At 45.5% G+C, this 25,776-nt stretch overlaps 1 protein-coding gene across 1 annotated transcript; it reads right to left on the reverse strand.

Moving 5' to 3' along the window:
• Nucleotides 1-341: 341 nt before the first annotated feature.
• Nucleotides 342-3,511, reverse strand: LOC124652842 (serine/arginine-rich splicing factor RS2Z32-like). Its single transcript, XM_047191886.1, has 7 exons — nucleotides 3,398-3,511; nucleotides 2,966-3,087; nucleotides 2,240-2,279; nucleotides 2,048-2,143; nucleotides 1,729-1,949; nucleotides 1,554-1,643; nucleotides 342-934 (listed from the first exon to the last, which is right to left on the reverse strand). Exons 2-7 carry the CDS (start codon nucleotides 3,079-3,081, stop codon nucleotides 571-573), a joined length of 927 nt encoding a protein of 308 aa, XP_047047842.1. The 5' UTR covers nucleotides 3,082-3,087; nucleotides 3,398-3,511; the 3' UTR covers nucleotides 342-570.
• Nucleotides 3,512-25,776: the final 22,265 nt, after the last annotated feature.

Raw genomic sequence — 25,776 nt, forward strand, 5'->3', positions numbered from 1 at the left:
GCTGCGACCTAATAGTTTTATACCAAAGTAACTCAACTTAAACAACGGTTAGAGTTTGAGGGCAGTAAAAAATTATGAACACATGGCCCTATGGCAGTATTCCTGGTGCAGAGTTGAGTTCCATTATTTGCCGATATCAACAGCTCCATATATGATGGTGAATGAGTAAATGCACAAGCCAAAACACCATCTACACCATCAAATATTGTCATTTCTAAAGGGGCATTAATAAACTACAGTGTACCTGTTGATTTCAATCCCCTCTAAGCATCAAGAATCAAATGTTCCTGCAACATTAGCATTGTCTCATCATTACCCCATTGTGCCCAACACATTGAAGATACTCGAAATATCATAATAAGCACACAACATTATTAGTCTGATAGAATACAGATGAAGCAAAATGATCCCAAGTGCAACTTAGTACAACAGACATTACAGTCTACCGGCACAGTACCAAACCAGAATGCAGAGTTGTACAAATTCAAATACAGATAAGTCTTTCTTCAACATGTCCATAAGAAAACCATCACGAGCACAGGAGCAAGCCGTCACGCTACCATCTCCTTCTTAACCCCCACCTGGCGACGCGCTTCCTCCAGGAGAAGCGGCACGGTGGTTGCCACCATTGTTGTCCCCGTCGCCCCTTGGGCTTGGGCTACGGCCATTTGTAGCAGGGCTCACGTCACGGTCACCCCTTGCAGGGCTCCTGCTGTTGTCCCTCGGCGCGGGGCTCCTGCTACCATTGGGGGTAGGGCTGCGGGCCCTGTCCTTTGCGGGTGAAGGGCTGCGACTCTTCATAGGGCTGCGGCTGTCGCGACGGGGGCTCTTCGCAGGGCTGCGGCTGTCGCGGGGGCTACGCCTTGGGCTTGGGCTGCGGCTGTCACGGGGGCTCCTTGACCGCCTCTCATCCCTCCTTGGTGAAACAGAGCGGCTGTGTAGAGCAATGGATGTTACATACAAAATGCAGATAACATGCCAAGTGGAAATAACAGTATCACCCATTTTTTACCTTATTTGTACGTTCTTTTAACACATATATGTGTATGTTTAAAAAGCAACATCTAGATAAAACTGAAAACCCCTGGTCCACATAAGGTAAACCAATTTAGACAGAAGTTCTATTATGCAGCTGTTGCAGAATAAGCATGACTCTACATAAAAGTTAATTCCTACATTCAACCGATTAATACATACTCTGTTCCAAAATAAGTGTCACGACTTTATCTAGATACGGATGGATCTACAAACAAAACTGATAATTATTTTAAAACGGAGGTAGAACTGCGCACACAGAATTGCTGCAAATGAAACTAGACCGGATCTAATAGGCAGCTAAGATATGCTTAAGAGGAAAACAGTTCGTACAGACAGCATGCATGAGAGGATGTCATGACAGTTGGACAAAATAGATCCTAGACACTTAGTTTGGAAGAAAAACCATGCCAGTCCCACATACAGAACTTAAGACTCCACAGATCATTACGACAAGGAAATTATGCCATAGAAATCAACAAAAGGAAGCACACAAATTTCCAAAACAAGGTACATACCTGTAGCTCCTGCTGCGGCTCCTGCTGTAGCTCCTATCGCGGACCCTTCCGCGACGAGGTGATGGAGATCTGGAGTAACTCTTTCCTCGCCTGTTTTCATTAAGGGGACTAAATTCATATATGCTCTATTTATAACAGAAAATTATAACAAGTAAAGACACCTCATAGGACATACTTTAGGTTCTTAGGGCTGTTCTGACAGTCCCTTTCTATATGGCCACCATCTCCACAACGGTAGCACCTATTTTTCCAGTCGCCAGCTTTGCAGTCACGAGCCCAGTGGCCATCAATCCCACAGTTAAAGCAACGGCCAGAACCGGGAGGAGGTCCCCGACCCATATATTCACGGTCACCACCACGGTCACGGGACCCAGACCCTCCTTGGCCACGCGGAACCTAACATTAAAATGAAGATCGTAATCAGAAAGCGCAAATAACAAAAGGCCTACATCATTACACAAACGTATATCATAGATGAGAAACATTAGGATTACCCCTTTAGCAAACTCAACAATCATGCGGCTTCCATCAAAGTCACGCCCATCAAGGTTGTACCTTGCATCATCAGCATCCCTGGCATCACTAAACTCCTGCAGTATGATTTAGCAAAGGAGTGGCATCAACATAAAACAGGAGAGACGTGAATTGAAACGTCAAAAACAAGGTGAAAGAGAGTGGTTACTTACAACAAATGCGAACTCATGCTTCATATCCACATGTCGCACTCTGCGGAAATAGTTTCCAGAAACAGCAACACCGTCAAGACGCAAGTAGAGAAATGTATCACCACGCATACCGAACTAAACGCCAGGCGTGATTGTGGTCTCCATTTAAAACAGTCAATAGGTTTTATCAAAACAATCGCCAAAGTCTGCTAGAAACTTCGCGAGAATAGCCACCAATTCCACCAAGGGCACCCTCCCACCAATCCACCATGGACTCCGAGGTTGGTTAAGCCCCAGAACCTTCAACAATATCATCCAAATTATTAACATGAACGGCTTGTGGATATATTTGATGGCAAGAAAATTAATGTGGGAGAAGAATGACAAGGTGCTGCCCCAGACATTTTGTATGGAACAGCATTGCCTCAATGTAACCATGAGGATGACAATGTCATTGGTTGTCAAAAATTGAACAGGTGCCTCGTAAGTTCTGTTCTACAACATGCTTTTAGAATAGAAGAAGCAAAGCACATGCATATTTGACTACACTTAGGCACACAGAATTCACATCGGTGCCATATGCAACCCATCAAGATCCATCCAACCACGGTACAAGAAACTGTACTGTACTATTATATTTGTGGAGGGCTTTATCCGTCCGAAGGCAAAAAAAAAAAAGAAGCTTTGACTGAAAGAATCCTGCTCAATGAACACAGGAACATTTAGGCGCCCAAATTTGCTGCTCACCTCCCATATCTGGCGAAGAGGTCCTCAAGGTCCCGGGTCCGTGTCCGCGAGGAGAGACGGCCCACGTAGAGCCTCGTGCTACCGCTGTAGCGGTCACGCTCATCGTAGCGAGGCATCTTGCACTGCAACAGTAACAACAACAGTATCTGAAATGTCACAGCAACCACAAAAATCATGCATAAAAACAATAAACAACCAATAGGGTAGTACAAGGTCTGTCTCGCGCAGAAGCAACTGAACTGATCTACCGCAAATTTAACTTGAGCAGTACAGCCAGGTGACCTAGAGAAATTCTTTGACATACACACGCGCGCCGCTAGGTAAAACTCTAGTAGCACCTCGGCGACGCGAGCTAGAACAGAAATTAAGCCAAGATGCGGGCAGAGCCGGCCTTAAGGTAGCCGGTGGGAAGCTGGAGAACGAGGTTCTGACCTGGGCAGCGGCGAGACGGGGGCCGAGGTCGAGCCGGGGTAGATCTGCTGGCGGAGGAGCTCGGTAGACGGCTGCGGCGGCGGCGGCGGGAGGTGAAACCCTAGCCGCTTGTGGCAGGGGAGAGAGGGCCGAGACAGTGTTCTTGATTTGGGCTTGGGTTTGTACTCTTGGGCTCAGGTCAGCTGGGCACACGGTGGTGGCAGGTTGAAGTCATTTCGTCACATATGAGAGGGCATTTCTGCCATTCCAGATTTTACACCTGATGAACGATAATACCAATGCCTGGCAAAGAGAAAAGATGTTTACAAGTCCCTCAAGAAAAAAAAAAGATGTTTACAATAATATTTACAAGGTTGCTAACACATATATGCATGCATTGCTACAGATGTAACATATGCTGTGTCCAGGTCAGAAAGAAACAACATCACCACTTTCACCTAGCAGTGTTGTGATATCGATGGATAGCCCACCGATCTTTTCTAAATGTACCAACAAACCTATAAGAGAAAAAGTTTCATCGTCTAATATCAATATCGATTAGCAGTATAAGAGAAAAAGTTTGTCTCCTTCATCAGATTGATAACCTCCAAGCAATTTAAATACACTATCAACTTTGACACCACTGGATCTTCAGGGCATTTTCCTTCCAACATGCTTTTGTAATGTTGATCAATTCTGATACCAACTCTTGTTCTTTATCTCCTCTTGTAGCAATCGGTCTCATGAATTATTGGGTGAAATCCTATTTTCCCCCCAAATATTTATGGTCCTCCTGTCACGTAGTATCCTCTTAACAATACCATATTTCGGCACCCAACCCCCTTCATGGATAGCTTTCCAGTCATGAGAAGTTCCAAGTTGCGCTTTTCGAAGATTACCATTAGGGCAATAAATAGTCTTCAATAATCTTGCACTCAAAGACAATGGAACATGAAGAATCCTCCACGCGTGGCGAGATGACATAGCAACATTTAAAAGTTCCAAGCCTCTAAAACCAATACCTCCCATATACTTTGGTTGGATAATTACATCCCATGACACCCATGCTGGCTTTTCCCTTCCTTCTTTACAACCCACTGAAATTTTCTTATCAGAGAATTAATATGCTCGCATAGCCCACGTGGTAGTTTATAGCAAGACATAGATAAAGCGAGCAGTGACTGTGCCATGAATTTAATAACAACCTTTCACAATATTTGTTTCATCCATTCTCGATTTTCTTCCAAACCATGTTCTTAAGATACTTTTTTCGAGAATATGTCTTGAAAGATATATCAATCACATAGAAGAAGAGGCCGACGGCCGATACACACCGCCAACAATGGCTACAACACACTAGTAATCAGAAGAACTGCAAGCCGTGTCGCGACCAAAGACAAGTGCACCTACAAAGAACAAACCTCCTCGGAACTCTCCTCGTCAACGTACCAACAACCCTTGAGCGCCTAAGAGTGGGCAGGTGGATGGCAGGACTTGGCCGGTGATGACCCACAAGTATAGGGGATCGCAACAGTCTTCGAGGGAAGTATTACCCAATTTATTGATTCGACACAAGGGGAGACAAAGAATACTTGTAAGCCTTAACAGCGGAGTTGTCAATTCAGCTGCACCTGGAAACAGACTTGCTCGCAAGAGTTTATCAGTAGTAACAGTTTTATGGCAATGGAAATAGTGAAATAACAGCAGCGGTGAAATAAAGACAGCAGTAGTGATTATAGTAAACAGGAGGATTAAAATACCGTAGGCACAGTGGACGGATTTAACGGGCGTTGCATGGATGAGAGAAACTCATATAACAATCAAAGCATGGGCATTTGCAGATAATAATAAAACGGTATCCAAGTACTAATCAATCAATAGGCATGTGTTCCATATTTAGTCGTACGTGCTCGCAATGAGAAACTTGCACAACATCTTTTGTCCTACCAGCACGGTGGCAGCCGGGCCTCTAGGGAAACTACTGGATATTAAGGTACTCCTTTTAATAGAGTACCGGAGCAAAGCATTAACACTCCGTGAACACATGTGATCCTCACATCGCTACCATCCCCTCCGGTTGTCCCGATTTTGTCACTTCGGGGCCATTGGTTCCGGACAACGACATGTGTATACAACTTGCAGGTAAGATCATAAACAACGAATATCTTCATGAATCAATAACATGTTCAGATCTGAGATCATGGCACTCGGGCCCTAGTGACAAGCATTAAGCATAACAAGTTGCAACAATATCATAAAAGTGACATCTACGGATACTAGGCACTATGCCCTAACAATCTTATGACTATTACATGACCAATCTCATCCAATCCCTACCATCCCCTTCAGCCTACGGCGGGGAATTACTCACACATGGATGGGGAAACATGGCTGGTCGATGGAGAGGCGTTGGCGGTGATGGCGGTGAAGATCTCCTCCAATTCCCCGTCCCGGCGGAGTGCCAGAACGGAGACTTCTGGCTCCCGAGACGGAGTTTCGCGATGTGGCGGCTCTCTGGAGGGTTTCTGGCGATTTCGACTTCTCCCCGTGCGTTTTTAGGTCGAGGCCAATATGTAGTCCGAAGGAGGGCGTCGGAGGCCGACCGAGGGGGCCACACCATAGGGCCGCGCGGCCCCCCCTTGGCCGCGCCGCCTTATGGTGTGGGGCCCTCGGGCCTCCACCTTACTTGTCCTTCTGGCTCTGTCGTATTCTGGGAAAATAGGGCCTCTCGCATAAATTCCGAGGATTTTCCCGAAAGTTGGATTTCTGCACAAAAACGAGACACCGAAGCAATTCTGTCGAAAACAGCGTTAGTCCGTGTTAGTTGTATCCAAAATACACAAATTAGAGGCAAAACAATAGCAAAAGTGTTCGGGAAAGTAGATACGTTTTGGACGTATCAACTCTCCCCAAGCTTAGCTTATTGCTTGTCCTCAAGCAATTCGGTTAACAACTGAGCGATAAAAGAACTTTCACGAACACATTTGCTCATATGATGTATATATTCTCATGCTATGGCTAATACTTAAGCAGTTCATAATGAGATACATGCAAATAAGATCATCCAACAGCTATGTCAATCATGGAGAAGTACCAACAATTAATAATAAGCATCATGAATCATGTATGTAAGCAGGATTGCAATGTTCATAAGAGAATATGATAAAGTGGTATCTCGCTTGCCCGTATTTGATCGGCAAAACATAAATGCCGAGGCACCTCTCGGAGTTCATAGAAAGACTAGAAGTAGTGATTGTCAAAGATAAAAGCATCAAAGTTATACCACAATCAATCATATTTTGAGACAAGCATATTATACTAAGAATGACAGTTGTGCTCTCAAGATAGTGCTCAAAGAAAGAATGGATACACAACATAAAAGTAAAAGATTGACCCCTTCGCAGAGGGAAGCAGGGATTAACATGCGCTAGAGCTTTTCATTTGTAAAGCAGGAGTAAAATTATTTTGAGAGGTGTTTGTTGTTGTCAACGAATGGTAATGGGTACACTAACTACCTCATCGACCGGACTCACAAGAGCGGCTCCCATTTTATTTATTTTTGGGTGGCACTCCTTCCAACCTTTCTTTCACAAACCATGGCTAACCGAATCCTCGGGTGCCTGCCAACAATCACATACCATGAAGGAGTGCCTTTTTATTTAAGTTTTATTATGATGATGACACTCCCCCAACCTTTGCTTACACAAGCCATGGCTAACCGAATCCTTCGGGTGCCGTCCAACAATCACAAACCATGGAGGAGTGTCTATTTAAGTTAATTAATTTGGGACTGGGAATCCCATTGCCAGCTCTTTTTGCAAAATTATTGGATAAGCGGATGTGCCACTAGTCCATATGAGAGTCCGTCAAAAGTAAATGACAAGGTTGAAAGCTAAACACCACATACTTCCTCATGAGCTATGAAACATTAACACAAATTGAGAAGCATTTTGAAGGTTTTAAAGGTAGCGCATGAGAATTTACTTGGAATGGTTTGAAATGCCATGCATAGGTATTTATGGTGGACACTTTGGAACAACTTGGTTATCAGGTGTTTGGAAGCACGAGCGGCGTTACCGCTCAGTACAAGTGAAGGCTAGCAAAAGACTGGGGAGCGACAAATCAAGTGAGCAAGAATCGTCATAATCATGCTTGCGGCAAAATAAGTTAACGGAGGCATAAAAGTGATGCAAGAACTCTGAAGCAATATAAATCATCGAGGCTTAATTTACTTTTTGTTCAGTCATATGCATGCGTGAGCATGTGCCAAGTAGATATAAATGAATTATTCAGAGGAGGATAGCACAATGCCATACTTACTTATGAATAAAGCAATGCAAGCGAACATCCATGACATGCTACTCATATTAATAAATTGGAGCTAGACATGAGAGATCATGAACTACTAGACTTTCTCACATAACATATACCTCACATGAACCAACTAAGCATGCTCATATGGATGAGTATATGTACAAAAATGAAAACAAATAGAGTTCATACCAGCCTCTCACCACAATCCAATTGTCGTAGATCGTCATTATTGCCTTTTCACTTGTGTAGCTTGGATAATATGAAATGAAAACCACGCTCCAGCCACCGAAGACCATTGAACTCATGATGAACTTTACAAACCAAAGAAGAACAACAAATATTTTTGGTGTTTTCGAATTAGAAACAAGAACAAAAGAAAACAAGAAAACAAAGCGGAATCTTTTTGGGTTTTCTTATGGCAAACTACCGATAGCAAACAAAGTAAACTAAGAGCAAAGAACCAAATAAACAAATGGTGAAGAGAAACAACAGAAATATTTTTGGTCTTTTTGTGTTTTAGGAAGGAAACAAAGCGAAAACAAAAGAATGCAAACTAACAGAAACACAGAAAAGCAGGATGATAGAAATCTGCCAAATCCTAACAGCAGTACAGAAATCGAAATTAACAAAAATCTTCCATTGCTCAGACCAAAAAGTGTTCAACTAATGAAAGTTAGATAACAACCTGGGGCACATGCTCAAAAATTGGCAACTCAAAATAACGTTCTGGCTGTGCGCACGAATTTTTTGGTAACAGCCCAGAATCTGTTTTTGGACAGCACTTCCCCAAATATCATCTCCCTCTCATTAGAAAACCACTCTAGAGACTAAACAAGTATGTACAAGTATCCAGCAACCATAATATGCAAAGAATGAGTAATGCCGGTATACCTCCCCCCATGCTTAGGCTTTTGGCCTAAGTGGAGTTCATTCCCAACGAGGGTCGGAGTTCCACCACTACAAGGGAAAGGCCTATTGCCGGCGCACCTAAAAGGCCCATTGCCGGTGCACCCCGAGCCCGCCGCTGCGAACGGGCCGGTGATAACTGGCCACTGCCGGCGCACCAGGCAGTGCGCCGGCGATAGGTCATGTACTGCCGGTGCACCAGGCAGCTTCGCCGGCAAAGGGCAAGTTCCACCGACGCACCAGCAGCAGCGCCGGCAGTAGTGCTTGCAGCACTGGCGCATGCCACGTGCGCCGGCAGTAGGGCATGTAGGTGCGCCGGCAATAATATTCGAAAATTCTTTTTTCAGATTTTTCCCAGCATATTAGAATACATATTTGACAGCAGTATATATTTACAACACAGTTCATATTTATACAGCAGAACATGCAATATGAGAAGCACATAGAGAGCCAAGTCTCATTTCGGTATCAATACACAAATACGCAAGTCTGGTTCCGGAATGTTGATTCATACAACACATGTGCATATGCAACACCGAAGGACGAAGTTTCACAAAGTTAGAAGTCTCGGTACATAGTCGTCACAAGTGTCGTCATACACCTCACAATGTAGCTACTAACCTATACTACAATCACATAGAACATGACCAACATGGTCACGATGACCATCATCACGAAGGCCATGGTCTTCATCCGGTTCCTCCTCATGTCCCTCATCTCTCCCGCTAGATAACGGGCGTATCTTCCTTCCGCCTCCACCCTAGTGGGGTATCCCTTGTAGCCGTTGCCGCCGAAGCGGTGCACCCGTCTCCGACGAGTCCTCCCGGTCGTCGTAGACTCCAGGAACCCTCCCCTTGTACACGACATATGTCGTCGGCATCTCCATGCACAAGACAAATAAAACGTTAGTACCAATGCAATTAACAAGTGCCAACTCAAATAAGAGACAAGTAATATGAACTAAATAGCATGTGCCTCATACTTTGTCGGTCGAAACAAATAGTAACATTCAGGGATGGGGTAAGTGAAGCCAAGTAGGATGCACAACAGATTGATATTTGTGCCATCACACTAGGTTCACTCACCCCACCCCAGAGTGTACAAGTGACCAAACATTCTAATCATCGGCCAACGCAATGAACAAGTGCGAACTCAAATAAGAGACAAGTAGTATGAACTAAATAGCATGTGCCTCATACTTTGTTGGTCGAAATAAATAATAACATACAGGGATGGGGTCAGCGAGGCTAGGTAGGATGCACAATAGATTGATATTTGTGGCCATCACACCAAGCCTCACCGGCCCCACCCCGGAGTGTACAAGTGACCAAACATTTTAATCATCGGCCAATGCAATTAAGAAGTGCGAACTCAAATAAAAGACAAGTAGTACGACTTAAATAGCGTGCCTCATAATTTGTCGGTCGAAACACATATTAACATCCAGGGATGGAGTCAGTGAGGCTAGGTAGGATGCACAATAGATTGATACTTGTGGCCATCGCACCAAGGCTCACTGGCTCCACCCCGAGTGTACTAGTGACCGAACATTCTAATCATCGGTGAACTCCAAATACGAGGCAAGTAGGGGTCGAGTAAATGCAAATAATTATTAAGGTATCTACGGCATAATCTTGAAATATATAGCAAACTAAATGAAACTATAGACACCTGTTCACATGCACATCCATACAACTAAATAAAAGCAACAAGTCGATTCTATGGGAATATGTAGCAAGTATTACAATACGGAAGTTCAAAGACATATCGTTCAAGCTTTAGCAATAGTGTTCCCGTCGTAGGATCAGGTTGTACGCCTAGGGGGAATGGACGGTAGCCCTCAAGCGTGTTGAACGGCCTCTCATCACGCGACATCTCCAAGCGGAGTTCTATCTCGTCATTAGGTGGTAGACCGTAGCCGTAGAAGAACTCGCCAGACCTATTGTTGACATCATGCACGATTACCGTGCAAATGAACTGCTGGATGCGACCCCAGTTCTTTCTAATCTCTCTATCAGGGGCATCCGCCATGTTTAAAAACCTCTCTCTGAGACTCTCGGCAGCAACATGTCATCTCGCGTACTTTATGTACTCCTGCATCTGAAGGATGGCGTACCACGCGTCCATCCCATTGTCTTCATTCGACTGCCTGAGGCAGGGGAAGTTGGTTGTGTGGGTTAAGACCAAGCCTCCTCGGGATTTCCTCTCTACTTTGAGGGGGCCCGCCTTGTTGGCGAAGCCGGTGAGAGCATCATTGAGAAGGGCCCTGATGTTGGTGTAGTCTTTCTTCTTGTCCCTACCCGAGTCGAGATAGACTGCATGCGAGTGTTGCGGGTGCACGACGATGAGGGTGCAGTACATGTCTCTGCGGAAAACACACAGATTAACCTTTGGAAATGCAAATGGAGATATAGGATAGAATGGTGATGGGGACTAGCGAGTGATTACTTACTCGGGGAAGTAAGGGATGAGAATTGCGCCCTTCTTAATGTTCGCCAGCATGAAATCCTCGACCTGCCGGGTGGCAATCGCCCGATCCCCAGCGTTGCATATGATGCTCTCCCGCATATAGAAGGGGTCCATTATCGCGATGGTCGGCGTCCCCTCCTTAACGATCTGGGAAGACAAGCTAAGAGCAACTAGGCGAACCACACTAAAGTGGAGCATTTGCATGCGATAGATGCCGAAGATGTCATTGAACCGGATGAAGCACAAGTCCGCGGGGTACTTCTCGACGAAGTTCATGCCGGTTGGCACCTTCGCCACGAAGAGAGGGTAACTAGGATTTTTTGATTTGAGAAGCTGCCTCTCCAAATACTCGGACTTGGTTATGCAAGCTCGCCATATCCCCGGTGAGTAACTTGAGGACATGCTCCGGCAACATCGGTTCACCCAAGTGATGCAGAGGTCGCCAATTGTTTGGCAACTTGTCAAGGAGTGCCACCTTGTCCTTGTCTTTGGCCGCCACCTTGTCTTTGGCGTCCTTCTTAGTTGGCCTCTTCCTCTTCTTGGGTTGTAGTACTGGACCATCTCCCACCGCCGTAACCGTAGCACGGAGTGTGTTAGGGCTCAGCATCTTCTTGACGGCGGCGGCGGCGACCTCCTCAGGATTTTCCTCCTCAGCCGTTTCTTGAGAATCGAACAGCTTCTTGGAGCACCCATATTTTGAGGCCGGCTGATCCTCATGGACAACTTGTGAAGACGTAGGAATATCCCATTGGAAGTCGTCACGTTCGTATTCCTCGGCCTCTGGCGCCGCTGGCTGTTGTGGTGGGGCGCTGACCACCGGCGCCGCTGGCCGTTGTGGTGGGGCGCTGACCTCTTGTGCAGCTGGCCGTTGTGGTGGGGCGCTGACCACCGGCGCCGCTGGCCGTCGTGGAGGGACGCTGACCTGTGGCGCCGCAAGGTGCTTGTCTTTGCTTGCCGTCGACCCCGAGTAGGTGTTGATCCTAATTAGGGTCTTCGGCCATAGCGGTACCCAACCCTTCGGTGAGGCAAGATTCAACGGGTCTTCGTCATCGGCACCATGCGGTTGATTAGGAGGAAACAAATCCTCATAGCCCGGTAACGCCCGATCCACTTCAACCCGGTAAACGTCATCCTCCATATCTCGTGTGTGCCACTTCTTATCCAGGGGCCGAAGGATGGACCCCCTCGCGACGTCTTTGAGTTCGCCGTTTACTCTCATCGGGAAGGTGCATGGCGTTGAGAGCGCTCGCGAGAACATGTGTATGGCGTTAGAGAGAGGGCAAGGATGACGAAACTAATATATTAACTTGATGTACACATGGGTTAATTACCGTGAGGGCGTTGAGCTCGGCTAATGTCGACGGGCCGGCACATGCGGCGGCAGGCGTGCAAGTGACGGAGGGGCTGCTACCCGGCATGGACGGTGAATCCCTAGCACCGGCGACATTGCCGGCGGCCGGAGGAGTCTCCATTATAACATTGTCATTGCCGGCGGACGGCGGCGCCATCGAGTTGCTGCCGTCGAAGCTAACCACTTGCATTTTCGGGGGGGGGGCCTTGTTTGCCACCCTCATACCACGCGTGTAGAGCGTTGAAATCTGCTTGGACTGAAGCGGCGACTTCGGCTTTGACTTCGTGTACGAGCGTAGCTTTGAGTTGCGGTACCAGTTGCGGTACCAAACCAGCTTGGACTTCGGCTAGGATTGACTCCCTCATTTCCTCCGCCTCCCGCTGCTTCCTCTCACTGCGCGCATTTTTATCGTCCGCAGACGACAAGCCATAGTGACCATGCTTGTAGCCTGTACCGGCGCCAGCCACACGGCCTCTATGCGACCTTCTCGTCGGTGAATGCTCATTAACGATGTTTAGCGCCCGTACGAGAGGCTTGTCCCGAGCTACCCCGCCCGTCGACGCCCGGGAGGAGGAGCCTTCGTCACATTGAGAAAGTTTTTGTCTTTCTTCTTCCTGCGGAAGAAACGCGAACCATTTAGAAATGTTGCTACTATTATATGAACGATACTCGATCTAATTAAACCGGTAAATTGCTTACCAGTTTTTTCTCCAACGCCAGGACCTTCTTGTCGTTCGTGAACCAAATTATGTCGGTTACGACCCTCGGGTCCGTGACAAGTTCCCCGGTTAGTTTCTTCTTATGGTACCGAGACCTGATGAATCTTCTTTCAAGCGGGTCCTTGTACTTGAGCCAGGGGTTCTCAATGCCGGCATTTACATACGCCTCGTCCTCCTTCGCCCAATAGGGCTCCTTTCCCTCGTACCCACGGCTCCCAAGGTTGTGGTTGCCGATGTTAAGCTCCCGCATTTCCTTCCCCCACAACTTGCGATTCTTGGTTGCTTGTAGCTCTTCATTGGCCACAAAAGCATCAAAGTCCGCCCGGGAGACATGCGGAAAGGCGGAGTGGACCTCTTCGAAACCTTTGCCCTCGGCAATCAGCTTCCGCACCATGTACTTGTAGCTGCTGAGGTGTTTGGTGAACTTCGGGAGGGCTTGTGAGTTCACAATGTTATTGGTTTGATCGGTGGAGGCGTAGTCGCCTAGGAACTTGTATCGTGAGTGCAACCTCGCAATGAGCTGGGCTCGCAGAGGCGCTTTGCTCTCAGCTCGGAGGTCCGTCTCGTTGAGATTGACGACCTCTCGGAGGATACATGCCAGTTGGTTGCCGTACCCCTTGGCAACATCCTTAGGCTCCTTCGGCAATCCACTGGCGGGGTCCACCTCTTTGACTGTGTCTCTGCCGGTGCCGACCGTGTTTTGGCGCCTTGCCTTCCGCGGCCTCTTGGAACCACTTGTCCCGGTGCCACTACTCCCGGCGGCGCCGCCGCTAGGATCGTCGCCGCTTGTCTCGCCGCCACCCCCGGCGGCGCCGGTTGCCTCGTCGCCGCTTGGCGCGTAGGTACTACCCCCGGCGGCGTCGCTTGCCTCGTTGCCGCTTGGCTCGTCGGCACTACCCCCAGCGTCATCCTCCATCTCATGATCCTCGTCGCCGCCAACACCAGCGGCCTCGGCATCCTCCTCCGTCCTAAAGAAGTGCCTATTGTAGTGCTCCTCTAATTGTTCTTCGACGCCATGGTGGCTTGCACTAATAGAAGATGAAAGAGTTAGAATTCACGGAAAAATTCGGCATGACCTTTGCTAAAAATTGGTCATGCCGAGTGCTAGAATTGCCGGAACGGAAATGAATCGACATTCCGGCACTCAATAGCAACTCAATCCCTGTAACAGAAATGCAAGCATCTTGACAACACATGTAAATATTTACAGACATGTAAATGTGTAACATACATCAACTAAGCAATATTTACTAAATCTGAACATGTATACAGTATCTTAATTATTTTACCTTTCAGCCAGCCAGCACACTTACAGAGAGCTAGCTAGACCTTGGCATTTTGCTATATCTTGGCATTTACAGAATTTGTACAGAATTTACAGAATTTCAGCCAGCCCACATGATGAACCAAAACATCTTTCTATGCACAAAAAGAACCAAAACTAGAGAACAATATGCTGGTTATGTTGGAGTACTAGAAACAACTATAAACTACAAATATTTTCATTTTCATCATAAACCATAGCATAAAAAGCCCCTACTGGTGGCTGTTTAAATGAGTAGCATCTTTAGCCCTGGACACTTGCTACTGGTGGCTGTTTAAATGAGTAGCATCTTTAGCTACTGGTGGCTGGCTGTTTGATGCTACCAGAATTCAAACACTAAAATAAAAACCAGAATTCAAACCATCTTTAGCATTTCATTTTAAAATTGGTTTAGTGTCCAGAGAATGAATTGAACCACCATACCACCATATCTCAAATTCTCAAACAAGCATAAATGAATTGAACCAGAGAATGAATTTAAAAGAATGAATTGAACCAGAATTTTAGCCAGCAAACATCTATAGAATTTATAGAATAGCATGAACATCTATAGAATTTAAATGTATACTAGTTCTCTGGTTTTTTAGCAATAGCCAGAGAACCTACTGCAAGCATTTACCAACAAGTTAAATGAACCAAGCATTTGTGAGATGGCTCTGTAGATGAACTAGGTGCATTAGAAATACAGGTTATTCATACAGGTTCAAACAATGCAATAGAACTTGACCATTTAAAATGCATTTGAGCCTAGTGCATTTAACCAGAGATGTAACTGCCTAGTTCTTCTCCAACTAGCATTTCATTTTGCATTTCATCTAAACCAAGCTACTGCATTTTGCATTTCATTTTTTTTTCAAACTAGAGAACAAATTCATTTTCATTTTCATTTAATCAAGAACTAACATACTTCCTACTGCCTACTTCTTCTCCAACTAGCATTTCATTTAATCAAGAACAACTAGGATTTTTCAACTAACAAATTCAAACCAGAGAACACATTTTTAGCATTCTCTAACAAATTCCAACCAGAGAACAAATTTTATCAACTAAACCTTAATTATTTCTATATTACCAAAACAAGAGAACAAATTTTAGCATTTAACTAAATCAATTAAATGAAACCTACTCGCTAGCATTCAAAATTGACTCTTTCACCTCGCTATTGCATTTATTTAATTCTTTAACATGAATATATAGCAAATTGAGCATGAGCAAGTAGCAAATTGAGCATGAGCAGTAGCATTTCAACCAATGAATAGGGCAGATACAGGGCCAACCAGGGCATCACATTTGCAAGGGTACAGGGCATCAAATTCAATTTTCTATGAGTAATACAAGAATCGGCGCAATAATTCAACTCATCGTAAGAACAACGGCGCAGAGAGAGGGAAGGAAGAGGGGGATGGAGAGGGAAGGAAGAGGGGGATGGAGAGGGGAAGGAAGAGGTGAAGGGAGAGAGGTTCTTACCAACGGCGATGGTGGCGACGCCCTGCTGCTCCTCTCCGTGACGGTGGCCGGTGCGCAACGGCCTCCTCCTCCTCTCGTCGATGGTGGCGACGGTGGCCGGTGCGTGACGCCCTCCCCCTCCTCTCCGCGGCGACGCCCTGCTCCTCCTTGCGCGGCGGCTCCGGCGTGCTGCGAGGTTGACGACGGCGCAGGGGCGTGCAGGGAGGTCGACGACGGCGCGGCGGTGCTAGGGTTCGGCGTGTGCTAGGGTTCGGCGCGTGAAGAGAATGTGACTGGGGGGAAGAGGATCGACACACGCGTGCAGTTAAGTCCCCACTATAGCCGGACCCCTTACTACCGGCGCACCACCCCTTTGGTTCGCCGGGGACACGTGTAACCCCCGGCGCACTAGGGCCCTTGTTCGCCGGCAATAACCTTGGCACGGCTATACCTGGGACTTGTCCCTGTGCCAAATCAGGCCCTGGCCATTTCCATTTCCTTTTTATTTTCTTTTTCTTCATTTCCTTATTTCCTTTCTCTTTCTTTTATGTTTGTTTTCTATTCCCCCAAATCCTATACTATTTTATTTCCTTCTCTTTTCAAGATAATAACCAAGCAATATGAGTTAATTATGCATTACAAAAAATATGAGTTATATATACATACACATAATATTGACCAACACAATATTAATTAGTCATACATAAAATATTGGCCATGACCATATGAGTTAATTATGCATTACAAAAGCAATATGAGTTATAGATTGCAAATAAAGTTTTACATCATCGATTGAGAAGAGTGTTTCGCTTTCTTCTTGCTTTTCTTGCTCGTCGTTGAATAATTTAGCCTCGTGTCGTGACTTCTTCTTTTGAAGGGTCGACCTGACCTCGGTAGCGTGGTCCTGCTTCTTCTTGTGGTGTATGTTGTGTCTTCGTCCTCGGATTCTTCCATCATTGGGTCTCCGACTTGTCCTTCGAAGTCTTCCTCGTTGGCGACTCCATCCATTCCGACGATGGTCCTCTTGCCTCTCCTCACGATAACACGGCTAGGCCTGGATGGGTCGGTTATGAAGAAGCATTGGTGCACGTGTTCGCCAGTACCCATGGCTCATTCTGCGCGGTGGCGTTCGTGGACTTTGATTTGTTGGCTTCGGGTAGAAACATGGTGGTGAAATACCGGTCTTCTTTTGTGACGCTCTTAGCCCATCTGATATGGAACATCGGCACTTTCTCCCCAGCGTAGCTAAGCTCCCAGATTTCCTCGATTCTTCCGTAGTATCTAGTCTTTACGTCACCCGTCCAGGAATCCATCGTTACCCCTGAGTTATGGTAAGCACTGTTCTTGTCTTTTTCTTCCGTGTAGAATGTGTACCCGTTGATATCGTACGCTTGGTAAGTCATGAGGTTGGGTGCGGGGCCATGTGACAAGGCCAATACTAGTTTATCCTTGTCAGAATCCATTGGTGGGGGATTAGCATCAATGTGGTCTTTGAACCAGCGCGCGAAAGAGGAGTTGTGCTCTCCGTATATTTCTGCTTCCGTCATCATCGGCTTGCCACTGTTCTCTATCATGGTTTTGTGCTCTTTCAACCAAGGATCGATCAAGTCAATGTGTTGTAGCGCTACTAAGTTGGCCCTGTCAAAGTCGGAAGTCCGACCGGACATGTGCACGTGCGGTTCCTTCCTTCCATTTTTGTGGCCTACTCCCTCGAACCTGCGGAGGTGCTTGTTTTGAGGCAAACCAACAGGGTCCTCGATGTCTAGATAATTCGTGCGTAAAGAGATGCACTCTTCGGTGAGCCAGCCCCGTACGATGCTTCCATCCGGATGTGACCTGTTACGAACGTATCCTTTAATGACCCCATTCATTCTTTCAAACGGCATCATGTTGTGTAAGAATGCCGGCCCTAGATCGACGATATCATCCATGATATGGACCAACGGATGGACCATCACGTCAAAGAATGCAGGCGGGAAGTACATCTCAAGCTCACATAGGATCACCACGATCTCTTCCCGGAGCCTTGCGAGTTTCTTCACGCTTATCGACTTCCGAGTTATGACGTTGAAGAAGTTACGAGAGCCCGATCAGCGTTGCACGGACATGGTCATCCATTATACCTCGGATTGCAACCGGAAGAATCCGTGTCATCATCACGTGACGATCATGAGACTTCATGCCGCTGAAGTTTCGTTTCTTGGGGTCCATGTATCTGCTTATTAGCCCGGAGTAACCGAAGGGCACTCGACTCCTAGAAGGCAATTGAAAAATTGATCGACCTCGGCCGGACTAAAAGTGAAGCGAGGAGGGGGACAGGTAATAGTCCGGCTGCTTAATCCTTTTGCGCTTCCGACCGCCGTCCGCCTCCTCCTCCGACTCGTCCCTCTTGGGCCGCCGGGATCCGAAGCTCTTCCCCGATGCCCAAAACTTTCAGGTCGTGTCTTGCTTTCGGCCCATCTTTGGTCCGGTCCGGCATGTTGAGAAGAGTGCCAAGCAAGCTCTCGCACACGTTCTTTGTAATATGCATGACATCAAGGCGGTGAGGTGTATCGAGAATTTTCCAGTACGGCAAGTCCCAAAACGCGGACCTCCTTTTCCATACACCAATGAGCGGCGTCGCCGTTGCCTTTTTCTTCTTATTCTCTCCAGGCTTTTGACGTATCTTTCCCGGCGGAGGGCACTCCTTCCAACCTTTCAGTAATATATCGATCTCTTCGCCGCTCTTCTTCCGTAGAGGTCCTCGGGGTTCATTTGTACCATCGAACAGATCTCCACGCTTTCTCCACGGGTCAGTCTTCTGTAGCCACCTTCGATGCCCCATGTAAACTGTTTTCGAAGAGCCGGGATCCTTACCAAGCTGCAAAAACATCGTCTCTTCCATGCACCCGACACATGCCTTGTGTCCATGGCACACCGGCACGAAATGTAACCGTATCCGAGGTAGTCCTGCACCGTCGTGATCAACGCGGCTCTCAAAGGGAAATATTCTTCCGCGACGGCGTCCCATGTATCTACCCCTTCCTCCGCCCACAACGTTTCAAGCTCCTCCTTTAATAGTTCGAGATACATGTTGATATCGTTTCCTGGCTGTGTCGGCCCTTGAATTAGCATACTCATCCGTATGTACTTCCTCTTCATGCACAGCCAGGGCGGGAGGTTGTAGATCCATACAAACACGGGCCATGTGCTATGTGTGCTGCTTCGGTTTCCGAACGGATTGAATCCGTCCGTGCTCGCACCCAACCCGATGTTTCGGGTTACTGCCCCAAAACTTCCGAATTCATTGTCTAATGCTTTCCACTGGCTTGCATCCGAAGGGTGTGTCAGCACTGGGTGCTCAATCCGATCTTCATCATTCAACACTGCCTCCTTTCTTTCAGCGTGCCAGCGCATGAGCTTTGCTTCCTTGCGGTCCGCGTAGAACCGTTGCAGCCGGGGGGTGATGCGCGTAAATGTACACGTCCGTTGGGAACCCCAAGAGGAAGGTATGATGCGCACAGTGGCAAGTTTTCCCTCAGAAAGAAACCAAGGTTTAATCGAACCAGGAGGAGCCAAGAAGCACGTTGAAGGTTGATGGTCGCGAAATGTGATGCGGCGCAACACCGGGGATTCTCGCGCCAACGCGGAATCTGCACAACAAAACCAAAGTACTTTGCCCCAACGAAACGAGTGAGGTTGTCAATCTCACCGGCTTGCTGTAACAAAGGATTAAACGTATCGAGTGGAAGATGTTTGCAAAGAAAACAAGTAAAACACAATTGCAGTAGATTGTATGCTATGTAAAGAATAGGACCGGGGTCCACAGTTCACTAGAGGTGTCTCTCCCATAAGATAAAAGCATGTTGGGTGAACAAATTACAGTCGGGCAATTGACAAATAGAGAAAGGCATAACAATGCATATACATGATATGATAAATATAGTGAGATTTAATTGGGCATTACGACAAAGTACATAGACCGCCATCCAACTGCATCTATGCCTAAAAAGTCCACCTTCAGGTTATCATCCGAACCCCATTCAGTATTAAGTTGCTAAGCAACAGACAATTGCATTAAGTATGGTGCGTAATGTAATCGACAACTGTTATCACCGGAATTTGACCAAGCCAGAGGTGGGCCGCGATCAAGATGGATTTGACGATATATGCGTGGAGAGATTTGTGAATCGGCCTTGTATGTCAAATTTGGGCTGGTTGGCCCGTGTATCTTTATAGTAGGCTATGTAGAAGTTAGAGTTTATCTCGTGCACGGTTTAGTGCACGCCCACATTAGAAAGTCCGCTGGACTATAAATATGTATCTAGGGTTTATGGAATAAACAACAACCAACGTTCAACACAAACCAATCTCGGCGCATCGCCAACCCCTTCGTCTCAAGGGTTTCTCCGGTAAGCACCATGCTGCCTAGATCGCATCTTGCGATCTAGGCAGCACGAGCCTGCCCACGTTGTTCATGCGTTGCTCGTATCGAAGCCTTTTTGATGGCGAGCAACGTAGTTATCATAGATGTGTTAGGGTTAGCATTGTTCTTAGTATCATATGTTGTCGTAGTGCAACCCTTGCGCATCTAGCCGTCCTTGTACCTCATCATGGGTGCAGGGGCGGCACCCCGCTTGATCGTTATTTAGTAGATCTGACCCGTTACGATTGCTCCTTGATTTATCAAGGATTAGTTTAATATATGCAATAGTTAGGCCTTACAAAGGGTTGGAGGATCCAGCGGCGTGTAGGGTGTAGTTTGCTGGCCCTAGACAGGATGTTCCGAGGATCAACCTCGTGTTGGTTTTTAGGCCTTGTCTAGGGTTGGCTTACAATCACCGTGCGCGAGCGCGAGGCCCAATCGTGAGTAGGATGATCCGATTATGCGGTGAAAACCCTAGATCGTCGTGGATCTCATATGCTTTATCTTGATCAAGCAGGACCACCATATATTCGGCCACCTTGGACGAATCATGGGTGGATCGGCTCCATGAGCCGATTCACGGGATAACTCGAGAGCCGATCGAGGCTCGTATTTAACGTGTACGTGTGTGCCCTCGCAGAAACTAAGCGAGGCATCATCCACACCTTCCCGACCAGGTATAGGTCAGGTGGCACGCCCTTGCAATTTGCATCGGCGCGCGACCAGGAGGCTTTGCGGGCCGTCGCTCTGAGGGACTGGGGCCAGCCGCAGCCCTAGTTGTTCCCGGCTCTACGGTGTTGACCAGTCACTGCCCGCCGGTGGGTTTCTGACGTCAACAGACATAGAATCAATGTTTTATCCCTAGTGGCAACAACACATCACAACCTTAGAACTTTCTGTCACTGTCCCAGGTGTCAATGAAGGCATGAACCCACTATCGAGCATAAATACTCCCTCTTGGAGTTAAGAGTACAAACTTGGCCGAGCCTCTACTAATAACGGAGAGCATGCAAGATCATAAACAACACATAAACAATAGATTGATAATCACCATAATCATAGTACTCTCTATCCATCGGATCCCGACAAACACAACATATAGAATTACGGATAGATGATCTTGATCATGTTAGGCAGCTCACAAGATCCAACAATGAAGCACAACAAGGAGAAGACGACCATCTAGCTACTGCTATGGACCCATGGTCTAGGGGTGAACTACTCACTCATCACTCCGGAGGCGATCATGGCGATGAAGAGTCCTCCGGGAGATGAATCCCCTCTCCGGCAGGGTGCCGGAGGCGATCTCCTGAATCCCCCGAGATGGGATTCGCGGCGGCGGCGTCTCTAGAAGGTTTTCCGTATCGTGGCTCCCGGTACTGGGGGTTTCGCGACGGAGACTTTAAGTAGGCGGAAGGGCAACGCGGGGGGCACACGAGGTGCCCGGGGGTAGGGCCGCGCGGCCGGGGCCCGGGCCGCGCCGCCCTGTCCCCTGGCTGCCTCGTGGCCCCACTTCGTTATCTCTTCGGTCTTCCGGAAGCTTCGTGCAAAAATAGGACCCCGGGCGAAAGTTTCGTCCAATTCCGAGAATATTTCCTTACTAGGATTTCTGAAACCAAAAACAGCAGAAAACAACAGAACTCGGCTCTTCGGCATCTTGTTAATAGGTTAGTTCCGAGAAAATGCATAAATATGACATATAATGTGCATAAAACATGTAGGTATCATCAATAAAGTAGCATGGAACATAAGAAATTATCGATACGTTGGAGACGTATCAGCATCCCCAAGCTTAGTTCCGCTCGTCCCGAGCAGGTAAAACGATAACAAAGATAATTTCTGAAGTGACATGCCATCATAATCTTGATCATACTATTTGTAAACATATGTAATGAATGCAGCGATCAAAACAAAGGTAATGACATGAGTAAACAAGTGAATCATATGGCAAAGACTTTTCATGAATAGTACTTCAAGACAAGCATCAATAAGTCTTGCATAAGAGTTAACTCATAAAGCAATAAATCAAAGTAAAGGTATTGAAGCAACACATAGGAAGATTAAGTTTCAGCGGTTGCTTTCAACTTATAACATGTATATCTCATGGATATTGTCAACATAAAGTAATATAACAAGTGCAATATGCAAGTATGTAGGAATCAATGCACAGTTCACACAGGTGTTTGCTTCTTAAGGTGGAAGGAGATAGGTAAACTGACTCAACAATAAAAGTAAAAGAAAGGTCCTTCAAAGAGGAAAGCATCGATTGCTGTATTTGTGCTAGATCTTTTATTTTGAAAACATGAAACAATTTTGTCAACGGTAGTAATAAAGCATATGAGTTATGTAAATTATATCTTACAAGTTGCAAGCCTCATGCATAGTATACTAATAGTGCCCGCACCTCGTCCTACTTAGCTTGGACTACCGGATCTTCGCATGCCATGTTTCAACCAAGTGTCACAAAGGGGTACCTCCATGCCGCTCTGTACAAAGGTCTAAGGAGAATGCTCGCATTTTGGATTTCTCGCTTTTGATTATTCTCAACTTAGACATCCATACCGGGACAACATGGACAACAGATAATGGACTCCTCTTAAATGCATAAGCATGTAGCAATGATTATTATTCTCATATGAGATTGAGGATATATGTCCAAACTGAAACTTCCACCATGATTCATGGCTTTAGTTAGCGGCCCAATGTTCTTCTCTAACAATTTTGCATGCTCCAACCACTAAAATGATAGATCCTTCAGACAAGACGGACATGCATAGCAACTCACATGATATTCAACAATAGTTGATGGCGTTCCCCAGAAGCATGGTTATCGCACAACAAGCAACTTAATAAGAGATAAGTGCAGAAGTACATATTCAATACTACGATAGTTTTTAAGGCTATTTTGTCCCATGAGCTATATATTGCAAAGGTGAATGATGGAATTTTAAAGGTAGCACTCAAGCAATTTACTTTGGAATGGCGGAGAAATACCATGTAGTAGGTAGGTATGGTGAACACAAATGGCATAGTAGTTGGCTCAAGGATTTTGGATGCATGAGAAGTATTCCCTCTCGATACAAGGTTTAGGCTAGCAAGGTTATTTGAAGCAAACTCAAGGATGAACAGGTGCAGCAAAACTCACATAAAAGACATATTGTAAACATTATAAGACTCTACACCGTCTTCCTTGTTGTTCAAAACTCAATACTAGATATTATCTAGACCTTAGAGAGACCAAATATGCAAATCAAATTTTAGCAAGCTCTATGTATTTCTTCATTAATGGGTGCAAAGCATATGATGCAAGAGCTTAAACATGAGCACAACAATTGCCAAGTATCACATTATCCAAGACATTTTAGAATTACTACATGTAGCATTTTCCAATTCCAACCATATAACAATTTAACGAAGAAGAAACTTCGCCATGAACATTATGAGTAAAGCCTAAGGACACATGTGTCCATATGCAACAGCGGAGCGTGTCTCTCTCCCACAAAGTGAATGCTAGGATCCATTTTATTCAAACAAAAACAAAAACAAAAACAAACCGATGCTCCAAGTAAAGAACACAAGATGTGACTGAATAAAAATATAGTTTCAGGGGAGGAACCTGATGATGTTGTCGATGAAGAAGGGGATGCCTTGGGCATCCCCAAGCTTAGACGCTTGAGTCTTCTTAAAATATGAAGGGGTGAACCACGGGGGCATCCCCAAGCTTAGAGCTTTCACTCCTCTTGATCATAGTATATCATTCTCCTCTCTTGACCCTTGAAAACTTCCTCCACACCAAACTTCAAGCAAACTCTTTAGAGGGTTAGTGCACAATTAATAATTCACTCATTCAGAGGTGACACAATCATTATTTTCACTTCTGGACATTGCATAATGCTACTGGACATTAATGGATCAAAGAAATAAATCCAACATAGCAAAAGAGGCAATGCGAAATAAAAGGCAGAATCTGTCAAAAACAGAACAGTCCGTAAAGACGAATTTAAAGCTGGCACCAGACTTGCTCAAATGGAAAAACTCAAAACTAATGAAAGTTGCGTACATATCTGAGGATCACTCTCGTAAATTGGCAGATTTTTTCGAATTTTCTACTGAGAACTGTGCCCAGATTCGTGACAGACAGCAATGCTGTTTCTGCGCAGCGATCCCAAATATAACATCAACTTTGACATAGAAACTTTACTTGGCACAAAAACATGATAAGGAGAGGTTGCTACAGTAGTAAACAACTTCCAAGACTCAACAAAACAAAAAATTGCTGTAGGTAAAAACATGGGTTGTCTCCCATAAGCGCTTTTCTTTAACGCCTTTCAGCTAGGCGCAGAAAGTGCAAATCAAGTAACATCGAGAGTAGAAGCATCAACATCATAGCTTGTTCTAATAATAGAATCAAAAGGCAACTTCATTCTCTTTCTAGGGAAGTGTTCCATACCTTTCTTGAGAGGAAATTGATATTTAATATTACCTTCCCTCATATCAATAACAACACCCACGGTTCGAAGAAAAGGTCTTCCCAACACAATAGGACAAGATGCATTGCATTCGATATCCAAAACAACGAAATCAACGGGGACAAGGTTATTGTTAACCGTAATATGCACATTATCAATCCTCCCCAAAGATTTCTTTTTAACATTATCGGCAAGATTAACATCCAAATAACAATTCTTTAATGGTGGCAAGTCAAGCATATCATAAATCTTTTTAGGCATAACGAAATACTTGCACCAAGATCACATAAAGCATTACATTCAAAGTCATTGAATTTCATTTTAATGATGGGCTCCCAACCATCTTCTAACTTTCTAGGAATAGAAGTTTCAAGTTTAAGTTTCTCTTCTCTAGCTTTTATGAGAGCATTTGTAATATGTTTTGTAAAGGCTAAATTTATAGCACTAGCATTAGGACTTTTAGCAAGTTTTTGTAATAACTTTATAACTTCAGAGATGTGGCAATCATCAAAATCTAAATCATTATGAGCTACAGCAATGGGATCATTGTTCCCAAGGTTGGAAAAAATTTCAGCAATTTTATCACAAGCAGTTTCAGCAGTTTTAGCAATTTCAGGCAGTTTTGTACGGTTTGCACTAGGAGTAGAAACATTGCCAACACCAATTATTTTACCATTGATAGTAGGAGGTGCAGCAACATGTGAAGAATTAGCATTACTAGTGGTGGTAATAGTCCAAACTTTAGCTACATTATTCTCTTTAGCTAGTTTTTCATTTTCTTCTCTATCCCACCTAGCACGCAATTCAGCCATTAATCTTATATTCTCATTAATTCTAACTTGGATGGCATTTGCTGTAGTAGTAATCTTATTATCAATATCATTATTAGGCATAACTTTCAATTTTAAAAGATTAACATCAGAGGCAAGTCTATCAACTCTAGAAGCAATAGTATCAATTTTATCAAGCTTTTCCTCAACAGATTTGTTAAAAGTAG

Source organism: Lolium rigidum, chromosome 5 (assembly GCF_022539505.1).
Source record: "Lolium rigidum isolate FL_2022 chromosome 5, APGP_CSIRO_Lrig_0.1, whole genome shotgun sequence".
NCBI lineage: Eukaryota > Viridiplantae > Streptophyta > Magnoliopsida > Poales > Poaceae > Lolium > Lolium rigidum.

Coding starts and splice junctions, on each gene's coding strand:
- LOC124652842 (XM_047191886.1), bottom strand. CDS start 3,081: ATGCCTCGCTACGATGAGCGTGACCGCTACAGCGGTAGCACGAGGCTC. Junction 1,950..2,047: donor TTGTTGAGTTTGCTAAAGGG/GTAATCCTAATG, acceptor TTTTAATGTTAG/GTTCCGCGTGGCCAAGGAGG. Junction 1,644..1,728: donor AACAGCCCTAAGAACCTAAA/GTATGTCCTATG, acceptor TAATGAAAACAG/GCGAGGAAAGAGTTACTCCA.